Source organism: Ochotona curzoniae, unplaced genomic scaffold (assembly GCF_017591425.1).
Source record: "Ochotona curzoniae isolate NIBS_2020 unplaced genomic scaffold, NIBS_Ocur_1.0 scaffold_2453, whole genome shotgun sequence".
Taxonomy (NCBI): domain Eukaryota; kingdom Metazoa; phylum Chordata; class Mammalia; order Lagomorpha; family Ochotonidae; genus Ochotona; species Ochotona curzoniae.
Genome location: NW_024467094.1, coordinates 594,863 through 612,317, shown reverse-complemented (window position 1 = coordinate 612,317; position 17,455 = coordinate 594,863). Strand labels below are relative to the sequence as shown.

At 49.6% G+C, this 17,455-nt stretch overlaps 1 protein-coding gene across 1 annotated transcript in view; it reads left to right on the top strand.

Moving 5' to 3' along the window:
* Positions 1 to 5,880, top strand: part of SLC47A1 (solute carrier family 47 member 1) — a 34,127-nt gene extending 28,247 nt beyond the window's left edge. The window contains exons 15-17 of the mRNA XM_041000465.1: positions 825 to 919; positions 2,299 to 2,377; positions 5,156 to 5,880. Coding sequence (XP_040856399.1) covers positions 825 to 919; positions 2,299 to 2,377; positions 5,156 to 5,367 — 386 coding nt within the window. The 3' untranslated portion in view covers positions 5,368 to 5,880. The remainder of the gene's footprint in view (positions 1 to 824; positions 920 to 2,298; positions 2,378 to 5,155) is intronic.
* Positions 5,881 to 17,455: the final 11,575 nt, after the last annotated feature.

Genomic DNA, 17,455 nt, shown 5'->3' with positions numbered 1-17,455 from the left:
TGCGTCTCCCTGTGCCATGCGTGGGTAAAGTCTGGGCTGGGGCTTTGAGATCCGTGAGGCTTTTCCCAGTCAGCCTCTCCAGGCTTGCCGGGTCAGCTTTGGGAGCACCGGTCTGCCCTGCACCTGCCCGGCAGGTGCCCTCCTGCAGGGGGGAGGGAGAGCTACACTGTATGTGACGAGTGAAGGCTTAGTTCCCAGCCCCTTTGCAATATTCTTATAAGCCTTGATCGGTTTTGAAATACAGAAGGGTAGAGATCTTCCATTTGCTGCTTCTCTTCTCAAATGCGTGTGATAGCCAGGGCTGGGCTGGGTTGATGTCAGGAGCCTCGGTCTCAATCCGGGTACTGGGACCCACAGGTTTGAGCCGTTAGGGCCACCTTCCTGGGTGTATATTAGCAGAAAACTGTAACGCAGGTACTTTATACCGACTGTGGACATCCTAAGAGGTGTTTCAGTGATGGTGTCAAATTGTCCCCATCCTTTTCTCCCCCTTTTGCTAGAAAAGGGAGGACAGGAGAGTACAATGGTTTATTCTGGGAAATTTTATTTCCTCATAACTCATAATATCCAAACATTATGGTTACAAAGGCCATCAATGGCTTCTGGATATTTCTTCAGACATCATAAACCGTATGAGTTGTTCCTTCAGGGGGTGTCCTCAGGGAGCCTCCAGAACCTTCTGGAAGCCCAATGAGCAAGCCTGTTGTGGGTTCCACCTCAGACTTGAAAGTAGCTCCTCTCTGTGGCCTGTAGGATGGCATGATGAATTCTCAGGGTGGCGAGTGGCTCCCCGCTGCAGTAACCACTGCTCTTTCCTTCCCCAGGCCTGTGGTTAGGGATCGTGGTCTGCGCCGTCTCTCAGGCTGTGTGTTTTCTAGGCTTTATTGCTCGGCTCAACTGGACGAAGGCCTGCCAACAGGTAACTACACTCACTGCTGTCCCTGTTAAAGTTGCTTTTCCAGAAAACAGGTGGGCTCCACTTCGGTGCCCTCTCTCATTTTGGAAGGCACTTTTTTCTTTCATCACCAATGTTGTGTGTGTGTGTGTTTGCTATGTTAGCCGATTTTTTAAAAAAGATTTATTCTGGAGGCAATGGCAGAGGGAAGGACAGAGATCTTCCATTTGCTGGTTCATTCCCCGGAGGACCACAGTGGTCAGGTGCCTGAGTCAGGCTGAAACCGGGAGCTTAGGACTCTGTCCAGGTCTCCCGTGCAGGTGGCTGGGGGCCAAAAACTTGAGCCATCTTACTGCTGTTTTTTCAGGCACATTAGCAAAGAGCTGGATCAGAAGTGGAGCAGCTGGGACTCAAACTGGCACTCAGACATGGGATGCTGGCATTGTAAGAGGCAGCTCAGCCTACTGTGGCGTGCTAGCTCCTGTTTTCAGTAGATTTAATCCAGATGTGAAGGACCAGATGCCCCTAACCTTATCTGTTTCCCTTTGTTTTTGTCATTGAACAACAAAAAGAGAAGGTTCTTTTCTTCCTTGTATCTCATGCTGGTTTATCCCCTGTGCCAAAAAGGCCAGTCTCGGGGTAAGAATCGGTATCGGGGGCAGGCATTTGGCCCTGCACCTGAGCTGTTTCTAGGATGCTCCTCCAGGTTGGATGCTGTGGTTTGGTTCTTTGTTCTGGCTCCCAACTCCAGGCAGCCCCTGGGAGTCCGCGTTGCTAGCTAATGTAACTGGGCTCCTGTCCCTCACATGGGAGACCTGGTCCCAGCTGCAGGCACCCCTCCTCGCTGTCCCAGCTGCAGGCACCCCTCCTCGCTGTCCCAGCTGCAGGCACCCCTCCTCGCTGCTCCCTTGACTATTATGAACACCTGTGCAGTGAACCAACAGATTGGAGCTCTGCACACATCTGTGTCTATCGCAAAAACAACAAAACACGAAAACAAAACACAAGTATTGACTCTAGAAGCAAAAACAGGAAGCAAGGCTTCCTATTCCTACTGTTTATTTATGATGCTAAAATAATTTGTTAAGATACTTGTGTGCGTTATCCTTCTCCTTAGCATTCTGGGGGTCATTGTGGGGTCCGGCCATAGATGGGAGAAAAAAGAAGGGAAAATTGCGGTGAGCTCCGTGCCTGTTTTTGCCCTCCCTCCGCACTGCCATTCCCACCTGCGACCACACTGTAGTCGCTGCGCAGGCTGCTTCCACACCTGTGACCTGGAGGAGCTTCTGTCTCAGCTGTCTGAAGGTGCCTGGCCTGGCTGTTGCTAACCTGGGTGGTGGAGTCACATATACTCACAGCACTGCTCTCGAGCCTTGTGGACTTAGCTGTGTTTCAACTTGTAGGCTCAGATCCATGCCAACGTGGTGGTGAACGTGGCCTCCAGCGGGAATTCTGCTGTGTTCTCAGACCTGCTTCACTCAGGTTGGTACGGGTTCTGTCTGGGTTCTGGGTCAACCTTGCTTGGTGGCCCTCAAGGGGCGCTCTATGGAATGCAACTGACGCTGCTGTGAGTTTTCGTTCCAAGAGGGCAGGCGTGTTTAGAAACAGATGTCCAGTAACACCCAGTTGGAACTTGTTTGTGTTTGCTTCAATGCCACACATGAACAGGTCACTACAGAGGCTGAAGGGTCAACAGTTTTCCAGGAGTTTCTATAGACCATCGAGGATTGCCAAGCCTCCAGGAATGTGTGGCACTTTGTGTCAGGAAGCTGTAGGCATGTCCGATTACTTGGGTGTCCTATGCTGTGAGCCTGCCTGGGAAACTGCCATTGGCGTGTTTGTTTTAACCCAGTCTCTCATGTTCATCAGGCAAACAGCCATGGGTGTTGATGAGCAGCATGGGGAGTGATGATCTTTCCTTCTGTTGGTTTCACCAAATTCTCGCACCTGCCTCACGAGGCCCTTGGGTCTCTGGCCAAGCGGTCAGAGCATTCTGTCTTCATGACCTCCCCCTCACCTTCCTAGGTCCTTTGGCTAGGATGCAGTAAGTTGACAAAAGATAGATTGAGCACATGTATCTCATACAAAATAAGAGGCTCAGGGAGGGCTGGGGTTACTGACACCGAGATCCAGAGCTGCGGGAAGGATGAGCGGGTGGGGTTTCTGAGTAGCGGTGGTGACCCAGGCTATGGGAAGGTAAAGAGAAGAGATGCAGAGGAATGAAGGCAATCTTGCTGTCCAGATAAAAAATCCTTAGGGATTTTTACAAGAGGGCAGCTTTGCAGAGCCGTTCCTGTATCTGCATTGTCTCGGAGTAGGCAGCTGGAGCTATGCCGGATCAGTCATAATGGAATGGCATATTATGGTCTCTGACAGCTGTATTTTGGGGTGATGTGTCATGAGCCCCAATTCCTCCTTATAATTTAATCTCCTGTGAGTTTGCATACTGGCTGTTTTTATTTTATTTTTTTTTTAAGATCTGAAAGGCAGTGGATAGACAGAAAAAGAACTTCCACTCTGCTTCACTCTGTAAATGCCCTCAACAGCCCAGGGCCGGGCCATGCTTTAGTCTGCGGCAAGGAAGTCTTTCCAGAGAGACCACGTGGGTGCAGGAGCCCAGGCACCGGGGGCCATTTTCTGCTGCTTTCCCAGGTGCAGTAGCAGGGAGCTGGCTGGGAAGGGCAGCAGCGGGACTGAACCAGCATGGAACATCGGTGTCCAAGGGGCAGGTTAACCCTCTGCACCACAACCCTGGTACCATCTCAAATGACTTCTGAAACAATTTTCAAATAAGTCTGCAGGTTCATCAAAGATAACCTGCACTCAGGAGATCGGACACCAGAATGAAAACTGGGAAAATTAAAGCTGGTCGCCGACCACAGCTAAACCAATGTGCTGAGTACTAAAAGCAGCCTCTTGCTGTCCAGGTGTTAGATAATACTTTTCTGAGCCTGGCATGGTAGCCTAGTGGCTAAAGTCCTTGCCTTGCATATGCTGGGATCCCGTAGGGGTGCCAGTTCTTATCCCAGCCGCTCCATTCCCTTTTAGCTCCCTGCCTGTGGCCTGAGAAAGCAGTGGAGGATGGCCCAAGACCTTGGGACCCTGCACCTGTGTGGGAGACCTAGAAGAAGCTCCTGGCTCCTGGTCTTGGATCCGCTCAGTTCTGGCCATCGCAGCCACCTGGGGAGTGAACCAGCAGATGGAAGATCTTTCTCTCTGACTGTCCTTCTCTCTGTAAATCTTTGCATAAAAATCATCTTTTAAAAATTACTTTTCCTTCAGAACTCTGAGAGCACTTTAATGTTCCTAATGCCAGTTTTTCTCATGAAGAGGACTCCCGGGCACTTAGCCTGGAGATTAGAAGGACGTTGTCTCACAGCCCAGGGCTCGGGTTCTGTTCCCGGCTCCGACTCCCGGTGCCTGCCGTGTGCAGATCCACTAGATGGAGACTGCCCGCCTCTCTGTCACATAAACACGATTTAGAACAACAGAGAAAGTGTACCAATTGTACTCTTGTGCTGTTACATAGTCCTTCATTTTTGTCTTGGTAAACTTACTTCCTTGTTTTTATTTTATTTGCCTAAGTGTCCTGACACTAAGTAGAGTTGTGTGTCCTGCTAGCTCGATGCCTCATAAGCCCTTGGATGTGGAGATAGGTATTTTTCTTCAGTTCTGTGAAAAGCCCCAAATTGCTGCTTAGTTTATTTCCCTGCATTCACTTTTTTTTAAGGTGAGTTTTCCATGAAAATTTTTAAAAAAGATATTTGAAAGGCAGTGTTAGAATCTTTGACTTGCTGCAAAGACCAGGGCTGGGCCAGACCAAAGCCAGGAGCTTCTCCCAGGTCTCCCCTGTGGGCGCTGGGGTGAAGCACCTGAACCATCTCCCACTGCTTTCCCAAAAGCATTTGCAGGAAACAGGATTGGAAGTAGAGAAGCTGGGATGTAGAAGCAGCACCTATACGGATGCCTGTGTCTCAGGCAGCAGCTTAACCCACTGTGCTACAGTTAGAGTCCCTCCATTCACTTTGCTGTGTTTCTGAAATACTTATGAGTGTTGGCCCCTTGAACATTTCACCTATGACTGTTACCCTAGGACACGGTGGGATGGTGACTGTGTGGGGAGGAGTGGGCGGCAGGACACTGGTTTATTCACCGCAGCAGCTGCTTGCTGGACTCTTGGTTGTTAGCGCACATCTCCCTGAGCTAGTTCCTTTGAAGCTGCTGTTGTGTGTCTCCCTCCGCCCCGCCCCGCCCCCATAGCAGGTGCCGAAAGTGATGGAGGATTCGTGCTGGCCGACGGAAAAGCGGAGGAGGAGCAGGTGCCCCAGGAGCCCCCTCGTCCTGCCCAGCCGGTGGACAGTGCTCCTTTGTCGGTGAAACAGCTGCTGCTGCGGCGGGGGCTCCTGCTGCTGGGCGTCCTGCTAGTCTTGCTGGCGGGGATCCTCGTGAAAGTGTATGTCAGAATTCAGTGATGGGGCAGGAGAGAGGGCGGGGCCGCCTGAGGCACACTTGCCCTGGGGTGCTGTCCCAGTAAAGCTATCTTCACTTGACAAGACTGTAGGTGGACATGCCTGAAGCCCATCCCCCAACAATGGGACTGTGTGTAGCACAGCATGCCCCAGAATCTCACTTGTGATGTGGGTTGCCCGGTGTCTCCAACAAGGTCCAAATCCCGACAGAAGGCTTCGTGCTTGCATTTATGAGGTCAAGCCTTGCTTTGAGCTTCCGACTCGCAAGCACAGGGGTGGTCATTTTCTTGATGTAATCCAGCTGTGTCCTAGATCCCCCCTCTCCTCCCCGGAAAGAGAAAGCCTTCATTCTGGCTCAGGCCACCTCTGAAAGGGGACATTCACCCACCGCTGACCGCTCCTGTGTCGTCACGGGCAGTGACGTGTGACTTAGCATTTCTGCTTCCTGTGTTTTAAGTTCCGAACCTATAGACAAAGCCCTTCACAAAGAAAAATCCTGATGTGTGAATGTGTTGAAAATACATTTTACAAAATATCTTTCCTTGTGTCTTGGATGGTTTTTGCAGCGCCCCCCCCCCCAATCTGTCCATCTTCCCCTGGGATCTAGCTCGCAGGGGCTGTGGGCTCCGGAAACACAAGGTGTGAGCAAGGGCTGGTCCTTTCTGACGTCACGGTGGAGGGTGGCCTGGGAGGATGGTGTGATGACACCCACGTGCCAGGACTCCTACGTCATTCTGTGAGGTAGGAAGGCAGATTCGGGGGTGCCTACGGAAAGCAGAACACCTCTGGCAGGGAACGTAGCTGCCGAGGAACAGCCCAACGGTATGGTGTGGAGGCTGGGGTCGCTCCCTCGACCGTATCTGACCTTCATACCCTGGTAACTACAGGCGACTTCAGTCTCTCCCCTCCCGCAAGTCTGGTCACATTGTGTAACAAGACCTTGACGGGAAATGCTCTGCTTTCATACCCAGTCAAACCTCTGTCCAGGAGAAAGGGTTGGGGAGAGGAGAAACGCCCTCATAAATCCGACCTGAACCCACCCTTGGGACTGCTTCACCCCATGCAACTCTTTCAGGAGTGTGCAAGCAGCCCAGCTCCCCTGTCTCCTGGAGCAAGCCCCCTCCCCTGGACTCCCTCAGCAGGCTACAAGGATGCTGGCAGGCCCGGTGCTGTGGTGGATACCAGAGCCAGGCATGGCCTTGCCATGAAAAGAACAAGATAACGACCAAAATCAGAGAAGAGAGAAACTACACCCGGCCCACTGTGACCAGGGTCACCCGAAGCTGTCTTCTTCCCACCTGGGGGCATGGACGCTCGCTGCCCTAGATCTGTGTGATGGGCCCTCACACCACACTCCTTCTCCTCCCCGTGTCCCCAAGGCTCCTCCAACCCCTCCCACGCCGGGACGCCGCCCCAGGAGTCCCGAACACCTGTGGCAGGTGTGGAGGCTGGGGTGGCTCCCTCTGCCCTCTCTGGGCCACCCCACAAGCTTCTCTTCTTCCCACCGCAGGCTCCCCAGAGAACCTGGGGTGTCCGGAGCTCCTCCCCGCTCCTCCCCCGGGGCCCGTGGGAGTTGCTGGTGTCCAGGCTGATGTCCACGGCGCCGCACCTCCTCGCCGTCCTTCCCTTGCAGTCCCTGACCCAGTTGGTGATCTTTCTCATCAGCCTGGTCAGCTCCACTTCTGAGGACACCTGAGCAAAGTGGAGCTGGACGCCGTCACCCTGGCCATCTCGGGAGGTGCTGCCCTTGCCCTGTAGGTCTCGGCGTGGCTCCCCGCCCCGTGGCTCCTGCGTGGGCTCTCCTCTTTGGTGCTAGGCTGATGGTGGAGGAGGCGGTGGGTTAGGCGAGCAGAGAAGCACCAAACTGCATGTGTTTTTCTTTATGATGAGATGACACCAGCTCACTTGTAGATTAATCGCGGTTATCTGCCATTATTAGTCAAGTTAACCCATTCACCCTGATCGCCTTATTGCACCCTCCTGTCCGGACTGAAACGACACCCTCTCAAGTCTTTTTGTCCCCTCTCCCCCCGCCCTTTTTTTTTTTTTTCTAGATTCTGTCTCAGAAAATTCCCACCCTGTGAGGTGAGGGATGCGCTAAGCTGATCCCAAAGGGGCCTGAGTTTCCGCATGGTGAACAGACCTTAGATCTGTTGCTGTGGTTTAATGAGCTAATTGACGTTAAGGGACATTTTATTTTCTTGCTTGCTTGGAAGTTTCAGATGAGCCTCTAGCAAGCGTGGGGAAGGAGGAGGAGTTTCATACACTGATACTGGGTCCCCTGCAGAACCCCTGCATGGCACAGAGCAGTGGTCCCCTCCCCCCACCCCACAAGGCTCCTGGCGCTCCCTAGGGGTGTGGCATAAACCAGACCCCCCCTGCATGGCACAGGGCAACGATCCCCTCCTCTCCCCACACAAGGCGTGCATTGGCAGGGGTGATGACGATGATCCAAGACCAGGAGTGGGGTCCAGCTGTGACTACCCCAGCGCTTATTTCTGGACAGCCCCATCCAGGCCTGTGTCTTGTCATGCTGATGGGTGATGTCGTATGGTGGCTCCCCCCCGCCCCCCAACTGGTCTCTATTGCCATTCTTAGGGTTGGGCTCAAACCCCTACCATTCCATTGCCTTCCAGGAACCCCCAATTTACTGCATCGCCAGCCCGTCCTCCTGTTCTCTTCCTGCCATGGGGGCCCATGGGGGAATTTTGAGCTTCCCTTGCCTGGTTTCTTTTCAGCAGCGTCGGGGGCCCCACCTGCCCTTGGAGTCAGGAAGATGTCTATCTTCTCTCACATCGCAGCCTTGCAGGGGAAAAAAATGAAGTTAAAAGTTAATGAAAGAGAGGGGCTGTCCTCCTCCTGTGACAGCATGTCCGGGCTTGGGCTGCAGCTCTGCTGATGGCCCCCTGGGAGCAGGCAGAGCCACCCGCAGGAGAGACCTGCGTGGAGTTGGGCTCCTGGCTTCTTCCCGGCCCCACTTCCAGCTGTTTTGGGCGTTTGGAGAGTGAACCAGAGGTTTTTGTTTTATCTGTTAGGCAATCCAACAGTTATGAAAAATGTTCCTAAAAAGTCAAAATTTCAGGGTCATTTGTTGCTTTGTTTATTCGAGAGGCAGAGAGATGGAGGTTAGACAAAGATAGACCTTCCATCTACTGATTGCGTATATAATGAAATGAAATGATTTGATGCGGTCAACCAGCACAACGTGGAATGATTGGATCAAGCTAATTCGCATATCCATCACCTAACTTATTTACCGTTTCCGTGGTGATCTGGTTGGAACCGGGTTTGTTTGTTACTTTGACCTATGGTATTAAAGCGGTAGTCTGCATCTTGTATGTGTGTCTCAAAACTTAACCCTGCACATGGCTCGAGTTTGTACCCTTTGACCAGCAGCGCCCCCTCCCACTCCGTTGTGGTTTTTTTTTTTTTTTTCATCATGCTACTATCCAATTGATTGAGGATTCCACCAAAGAGATTTCAGTGGTGTTTATCTTCCTGTACCTGGTTTATTTCAGTTTGCTCGATGTCCTTTCATTTCATCTGTGACTAAATGACAGTATTCTGTTTTTTGAAGACTGAATAATATTCCGTTGTGTATATCTGAGGGCACTTCCAAAAGTTCTTAAAAAAAAAAAAACTGCATCCTAGGTGAAGGCCACTCATGGATTTCAAAAATTTTTTTGCACCACAATAGACTTGTCTTTTCATTTCGGTTTTTCACCAACTTTTTTTTTTTTTTTAAGAAAAAAGGACAGCAAGAGAGGTAGCTTTCTTTTTTTATTTATTGTATTTTTATTGGAAAGTCAGATTTACAGAGAGAAGGAGAGACAGAGAAGAAGCTCTTCCATTTACTGGTTCACACCCCAAGTGGCTGCAATGACTGGAGCTGAGCCGATCTGAAGCCAGGAGCCTGGAGCTTCTTCTAGGTCTCCCACGCGGGTGCAGGGTCCCAAGGTCTTGGGCCATCCTCCACTGCTTTCTCAGGCCACAGGCAGGGAGATAAAAGGGAATGGAGCGGCTGGGATAAGAACTGGCACCCCTATGGGATCCCAGCACATGCAAGGCAAGGACTTTAGTCACTGGGCTATCGTGCCGGGCCCTCCCATCAACTTTTGAAGTTCTTTTATATACTAGCCACCTTTTCATGCGATGAGCATGCAAGCAGGTTTCCTATCCCAGCTATTGTAAATAATGCTGCACTTGGTGTGAGGTTGCAGGTGTCTGTCACACTGGTCTCAGTCCCTGCTAGCAGGACTAGCAGGGCGATCATGGGGCCTGGCCGCTTGCAGCCGTCCGAGGCCTTCTTAGTGTTCCTTCCCACGGTGGCTGTGCCAACTCCTGCTCCACACCAGCAGTGGGCAAGGCACTTGTTAGCATTCCTCCTTTTGGTGAAGCCACTGCAGCAGGTGTGTGGTGACGGCTCGTGTAGCAGGTGTGTGGTGATGGTGTAATAGGTATGTGATGATGGCCTGTTGTAGCGGGTATGTGATGATGGCTTGTGTAGCAGGTGTGTGGTGACGGCTCGTGTAGCAGGTGTGTGGTGACAGCTCGTGTAACAGGTGTGTGGTGACGGCTCGTGTAGCAGGTGTGTGATGATGGCTTGTGTAGCAGGTGTGTGGTGATGGCTTGTGAAGCAGGTGTGTGATGACAGCTCATGTAGCAGGTGTGTGATGATGGCTTGTGTAGCAGGTATGTGGTGATGGCTTGTGAAGCAGGTGTGTGGTGATGGCTTGTGAAGCAGGTGTGTGATGATGGTGTAATAGGTATGTGATGATGGCCGGTTGTAGCAGGTATGTGGTGATGGTGTAATAGGTATGTGATGATGGCCCATTGTGGCAGGTATGTGGCGATGGCTTGTGTAGCAGGTGTGTGGTGATGGCTTGGGAAGCAGGTGTGTGGTGATGGCTTGGGAAGCAGGTGTGTGGTGATGGCTTGTGTAGCAGGTGTGTGGTGATGGCTCGTGAAGCAGGTGTGTGGTGACAGCTCGTGTAGCAGGTGTGTGGTGACAGCTCATGTAGCAGGTGTGTGGTGACGGCTCGTGTAGCAGGTGTGTGATGATGGCTCGTGTAGCAGGTATGTGGTGATGGCTCGTGTAGCAGGTGTGTGGTGACAGCTCATGTAGCAGGTGTGTGGCGATGGCTCGTGTAGCAGGTGTGTGATGACGGCTCGTGCTTTCAGCCAGCATTTCCCTAATGAGTGGTGATGTTGAGCATCTTGATGAACTTGCTGAGCTTCCCATGGGTCTGCTGCTAAGGACTCATCAGTCAGGAGAGGTGTCATGAGTTTGAACTGTGTTTACCTCGAGTCTGTGTCTTTGGCCCTGAAGACATATCATTACAGCCACAGATTACTGAACATTTAATAGTTACAGGAAAGTATGAAAAATAACATAATGAACACCTGTGATTTATAATACTAACACTTCAGTCTACCATTTTCTTCAAAACAGAAATTAAACACTGTAGATAGAGCTTATGGTAGGACTACATTATGCTGTGAATCTCAGGAAAAAAATTAATAAATCCATGAAGAAGGTTGAATTTTTTTAAAAGATTTATTTTTATTATTATTATTTTTTTAAAAGATTTAGTTTTATTATTTTTTTATTGGAAAGGCGGATATACAGAGAGGAGAATCTTCCGTCCGATGATTCACTCCCCAAGTGAGTGCAATGGCAGATACTATGCCGATCCGAAGCCAGTAGCCTCTTCCGGGTCTCCCACGCGGGTGCAGGGTCCCAAAGCTTTGGGCCGTCCTCGACTGCTTTCCCGGGCCACAGGCAGGGAGCTGGAAGGGAAGCGGGGCTGCCGGGATTAGAACCGGTGCCCATATGGGATCCCGGGCGTGCAAGGCGAGGACCTTAACCACTTGCGCCATCACGCCGGGCCCAAGAAGGTTGAATTTTATTTTTTCTCACCCAGGATAACTGATAGAGCTGTTGAGTCGGGGGGGGGGAGGTCCTGTCCCTTCTCCAGGTGCAGGGCTCCAGGCAGGGCTGTCCTTGCTGTGGAGTCATGTGTGCCCTGCAGGAGCGGGGCTGGGATGTAGCCCTTAGCCGCGTGTGCCACATTCTGCCTCATCATCTGGCCAAACTCTAGGCCACAGAGTTGCATTCTCCACCTCTGACCCCCACAGTCACTTTCTTTTGTTTTTCCACTATTCCCAAGCTCACCTCATGTACCGGCATGGCTCTGGTAGGGCTCCCACATTCCAGTTAGTAAAGAGAGAGCAGAGTCCCCCCCCACACACTCTTGGAGAACTTTCTCTGGACCTGGCATTGCGGTGTGGCAAGTGCGGCCTCTGATGTCAGCAGCCCAAGTTGGATCGCTGCTTGGAGTCCCGCCTGATTCTCAGATCCAGCTGGGAAAGCATCAATGACGGCCCAGTTCAGTTCAAGCCACTGTTGCCATTTGGGGACTTAGCCGCTAACTAGAAGATTCTCTCTCTCTCTCTCTCTCTCATTCTGTCTCTCAAATGAATAAAATAAGCCTTTTTTTTTAAAAAAAGAAACTTTCCTGAATGTTGCCCTCACCAATTCTGATTTTCGTCGGGAGCATTTATTCACTTGGATGCAAAAAACTTTAAGAAATGTACAACTAGCCTCTGAAATACAATGCCGTTTTTTTTTTTCTGTGAAAGGGAAATGGATTCTCTTTAATTTTTTTTTTAAACACGTTAGAGGGCCTTTTTATTACTATAATTGTTTTTCAATTTATTATTATCTTATGATACATTTTCATAGGCTCTGGGATTTCCCTTAACCCTTCCCCACATACCCCCAACTGATTCCCCCTTCATGATTCCAATAGTATAGTTCTTCATAAAGAGTCCTAAATCCATCATTCTGCTATTTAAGTGTGTTCTGAGGTGGGAGGACTGGACAATGGCAGAGTCCAGCATCCTATCGTCAAGATATAGTTCACAATTTCATTGGGAGTCCCTCTTTGATCTGAAAGTAGAGATGCATACTGCATTGTACCTTCACATCTGGATATGATAGTCTCTATTACAGAGTTACTACTCATCCCTTTAAATGAAAAGCCACAAAACAAAATCAACAACAGGGAGAAAAATAAGAATGCACAATGCCATGAAGTTAAATAACCGTGCTCCTTCGTCTCCTCTCGTCAGTCCACAATTCCTCATCCTCCAGATTATTTGGGTTTCAAGGACAAGAAAGAAACACTATCCCCGCAATGTTTTACAGGCGTGTGGAGGTAGAATTTACATACCGCAAAATCCATTCATTAAAATGCACAACATAAAGATTTTTTTTTTCAGATTTGTGGAATGTGCACAATCATCGCCACAGTCCAGTTTCAGAGTATTTTCATCACCCACAGGTCACCCACAGGGTCCATTCCCACCCCAGGCTGCTCCCAGGCTGCATAGACGGGCCCTCGGCGGGGAGGGCTGCCTCCGAGACGTGTACACTGGGCTGTCTGCAGCTGGGGAGTCGCTACTGCTTGTCACGAATATGCCCGCGCAGAGAAACCACAGTCTCGTTGTTCCAACTCTTCATTTTCATTCTCCCTCAGCCTTGGGTTTGGCGGCAGAGCGAACACGCCCGTCCCCATTGCTTTTTGTCAACGCGAGTGTTTCGTTTGGGCCTTCTCAAAGTCCGGCTAATCACAGCAGACTGCTGCATCCTCTAATGCCAGGGGCACTCTGAGTGTGGATGTGTGTCTTCTAAGTGAATGTATTAACCGTGGAACCTTCTTCAATTCATCATCTTTCTTCTAAAGAGTCAGCCGGACTTACACAACAGAGAGCCAAAACTGCAGCAACGAGCAATTTAAACTCCTCCCCAAAGTGGATGCATTGATTACAATCACTGTGAAATGGTGGACTAATATCTTTGGGCCTGGGGCGTCAATCTCACAAATGCTTTTGGCACATGTGCAATGATGAAAAGCTAGTCAAAATTTATCATGCTCGTTATTAATGTAAAAAGGTAAACATTTTGTTTCTTCGCTGTTTTTTTTTTAAGTTTTATTTTATTTAGTTGAAAGGCAGAATTAGAGCGAGAGAAACAGAGAGAGAGAGAGAGATCTTGTATCTGCTGGTTTACACGAAGTCTGGGCTAGGCCAGAGTCAGGAGTTTTTCTTAGGTCTCCCACATGGATACGGGGAATCAGGCACTTGGGCCATCCTCCGCTGCTTTCTGAAACCATTAGTAGGGAGCTGGATGGGAAGTGGGGCCATCGGGATTAGAACCGGCGCCCATAGAGGATCCCGGGCATGCAAGGCTTGAGACCTTAACCACTGCGCCATCGTGCCGGGCCCCTCTGCTGCTTTCTGAAAGCGTTAGTAGGGAGCTGGGTGGGAAGTGGGGCAACCAGGACTCAGGGTGGCACCCATATGGGATACATTGCCTGTGAAGTGATGTGACATAAATTGTAATTGAACTTATCATGGAGTAATTTATAAATTACAAATATATATTCATATTACTTTAATAAGATTTTAAGTAATTTAGTATCAATTTGGGGAATAAGTCAGATTTTATAATCCAAAGAAGGTTTTTATAAAAAGTTCCATTTCTGAATGCAAAAATGCCCATTCCTTTCTCGTAAATTCACAGTCAGCAAGTGCAAAAATGTATAAAAGCGTTTTTGAGGCAATAATACAGAATACGAATCCTACAAAGCAAAACCACGGTACTGGAGCTACAGGCACCACAACTTGACACAAGTCATTTCATAAAAGAAAAAACATTAAGTTTTCTCTTTAGGGTGTCCCAACCAATGTGCAGATCTCACGTTGTTGGGGACTGGGGAGACTGATTAATACAATACCATACTCCTGTTTTGTTTTGTTTTTTTGTCTCAGCTTCCACAGCTGCCTCCGTAGACGCCCAGGCCAGAGCTTAGAAATCTCCCCAGCCACACTTTTTTTTTCCCCCATCTCAAAATCTACAGCCACACAATATATGCAGACCAGCAATTTTCACATATTTCCCCCGCCCCTTTTTCTCATTTGGTACACCAGGGGGCGCCAGGAGACGATAACTGATTTCACTGCTGTGCCTGTGTGCCTGAGAACTCCTGGACCAACAGCTCCCACCGCACCTGCTGCTGCGGCAGTCAGCGACTTCTGCACACAGTTCAGTGACACTGGGTGCAGTCTCATCATACATTCGGTCAGTCCAGGAACTCTCCACCTTGTCTATGTCTCCCCACCCCCCTGTTCCTCCAGCCCCGGAAAGCTCCCGGCTGATGGCCAGCCACCATTCTGCTCTAGTTCACCCTCTCTTGTGCTCCCTCCTGTCTCACTCAGTAGCAGTCTTTCAGGATTGGTCACCTTGTGAGTGGCCCACTACACTTAGTGTCACATCTTCCTTCCAGGTTCGTCCAGGTTGTGGCACGTGTCATGCTCCCCTTTCTTTTTAAGGCCGAAGAAGTTTCTACTCTGTTTAGATGGCGCGTTTGATTGATTCCTCTGTCAATCAGTTGATATTTGGGTTGCTTATTGTGCACAAATATCTCTTTATTCCAATTTCAGCCCTTCTGGGTGCATGAGGATACCCCACAAAGCTTGTGGCGGGGTAGGCATTGTGGTACACCACATTAAGTCGTTGCTTGGGATTCCAGCATTCCATATTGGAGCATCCATTTGGGTCCTGGCTCCTCACTTTGTGGTCCGGTTTCCTGCTGAGCAGCCTGGGAGGCAACAGATGATGGTTCCACTACTTGGGCTCGCGTCACTCCTGTGGGAGACCTGGAAGGAGCTCCCAGGCTCCCGACTTTGGCTGGCCCAGTCCTGGCTGTTGTGGCCATTGGGGAGTGACCAAGTTGACAGAAGATATTTCTCTGTCTCTTTCTCTTTTTCCTCTCATCCCACTCTGGTTTTTGTTTGTTGGTTGGTCTGTTTTTTGCTTTGTCTTCTACGTTTTAGGGCTTCATACTTGAGATATTTTAGATAAGCATTTTAGCACAGAAAATTTTGAAATTCATGCATAGGAAGGAATTTTCAAAATGCCATGCCAAAAAAAAAAGGACTTTATGAGAAAACTATGTGTAGATTTCAAAGTTTTCCACACGCAAATAAACTAATTTTAAATTCAAGCATTCCATGCACTTTTCAAAGTACGCTCATACAGGTGGGACAGCTGTAAGTTCCTTCCGCCTGTAGTCCTCTGAGCGACCCCTGGACTGTTTTTCTGCGGTGGCTATACCACCTGACGCCCTAACTCACACTTCACCAATGCTTCTTGTTTCTTTACAACCTTGCTAACTTTGGTGATTTTTTTTTTTTCTCTCTGTCTTTGATAGTAGCTATCCTGATAGGTATGATGTGTAACTCTATGGTTTTGAGTTGATTTCTAATAATCAAAGACATTGGCCTTGTACTCTCCACATGCTTGTGGGAGTTTGTCAGGCTTCTTTGGAGGGATGTCCCTGCAGGGATCTTGACTAGGCATTTCATAGTTGAGCCGTGAGTTCTTTGCGTATCCTGGACATTACTCTCCAGGCACCTGTGTCAGATCTGTGACTTGCAACTGTCCCCTCTGTGTGGGCTGCCCTTCCACACTGCTGACTTTGATGCACAGAAGTTTGACGTAAGCCCAACTGATGCAGTCTTGGGGGTCCCTCGAGTGAGGACCAGGACTCCAGGTGTGATGACTGTGCCAAGAAGAAATTTGGGACACAGGGGATTAAAAGGCAAGATGAACCAGTGCACACTTTATTGGATTTCTCTGGGGCACCAATTTTTTACAAAGCAAGTAAGCTGGTAAAAGTTATAAGTTAAACAATAGCATACAAGCTGCTTCTGATCATAGACCAGGGGAAACAATCAAGTTCAACTTCAAGTGCTGTGTTGAGCAAACATGAGTTACAGGAATCAACACCAGTAAACAAACAGATTTAACTAGAAAAGGAATCTAACAGAACTTTGCACTCAGATACCTTCAGGCCACAATCACTAAAGGGAGAGATGATAGTGAAGACGCCTCACACCTCCCAGGCATGCTTTGTCAACAAGCTGGTCTCAGCTGGAAGTTTGCTTGCTACATAATTCCCAGTCTGCTAAGAACCTTTGAGTTTGAGATTCGGGATCCTTGGACATTCGGTGGTCTGGCTTTTTTTTTTTTTTGCAGGGTGGGGATCTTTTAACGATGTAGTTTTCTTTTTGTTGCTTAGGAGGAACATGCATTTTTAATTAAAAAAATAGATTTTATTTTTATTTGAAAGGCAGATTTACAGGAAGAGAGAGAAAGAGAAAGGTCTTCCATATGCTGGTTTATGGCTTATTCCCCAAGCAGCTGCAACACCTGGAGCTGGAACTTCTTCCAGGACTCGCCCAGGCCCGAGCACTTGGGACATCCTTTGCTGTGTTTTCAGGCTACTAAGCAGGAAGCTGGATTGGAATTAAACGGGCGCCCACATTGGACAGAGGCTTAACCTGGTGCGCCATGGTGCCAGCCCTGTAGTTGAAGACCCTCTGTGTGGCCTCTGTGTGTGGCTGTAGCTGCATTGTGCAAGTGTGTGTCTGTGTCTGCACATCTCCCTGGGTCTACGCAGATGGCAGCCTATGGGTTTCACCAGGGATTGCCAGCTTAGGGCCTGCCATCCCACACTCTATCCTCCCGAGACCTCTGTATGTTTTGCTGGGGGAGTTGGGGACACCTTGGCCTCTGGCCGTTTGTGTGCATAGAAGTTCTGGCCTCGGCCACCTGTTGTCCCTCTCTTGTCTAGGTTGGAGCCTGGACTGCTTGCAGGGGTGGGGCTCCTACATCCGCCTGGCCATCCCAAGCATGTTCATGGTGTGCATCGAGTGGTAGACATTTGAGATCAGCACCTGGCTTGCAGGTATGTGCCATCTCCAGAGCTTTCCAGAAGGCTCAGCTTCACCCCTCTGCCCTGCCCCATTCCACCAGGCCCCAGGACGGGGAAGACTTCTCAGGAGAGTTTCAGGTTGGGGATGGGCGTGCTATAGCGCTCCTATAGCACCCATTGTTTGCTTTGGGTTCTTCATCTATTTGGGATTGACACACAATTGCACATATGGACTTCGGAGACGCAGTGTGATGTTTTGAGACCCATATATGTTGTCCGTGGATCCGTGAGTGTCACTGGTACAGGTG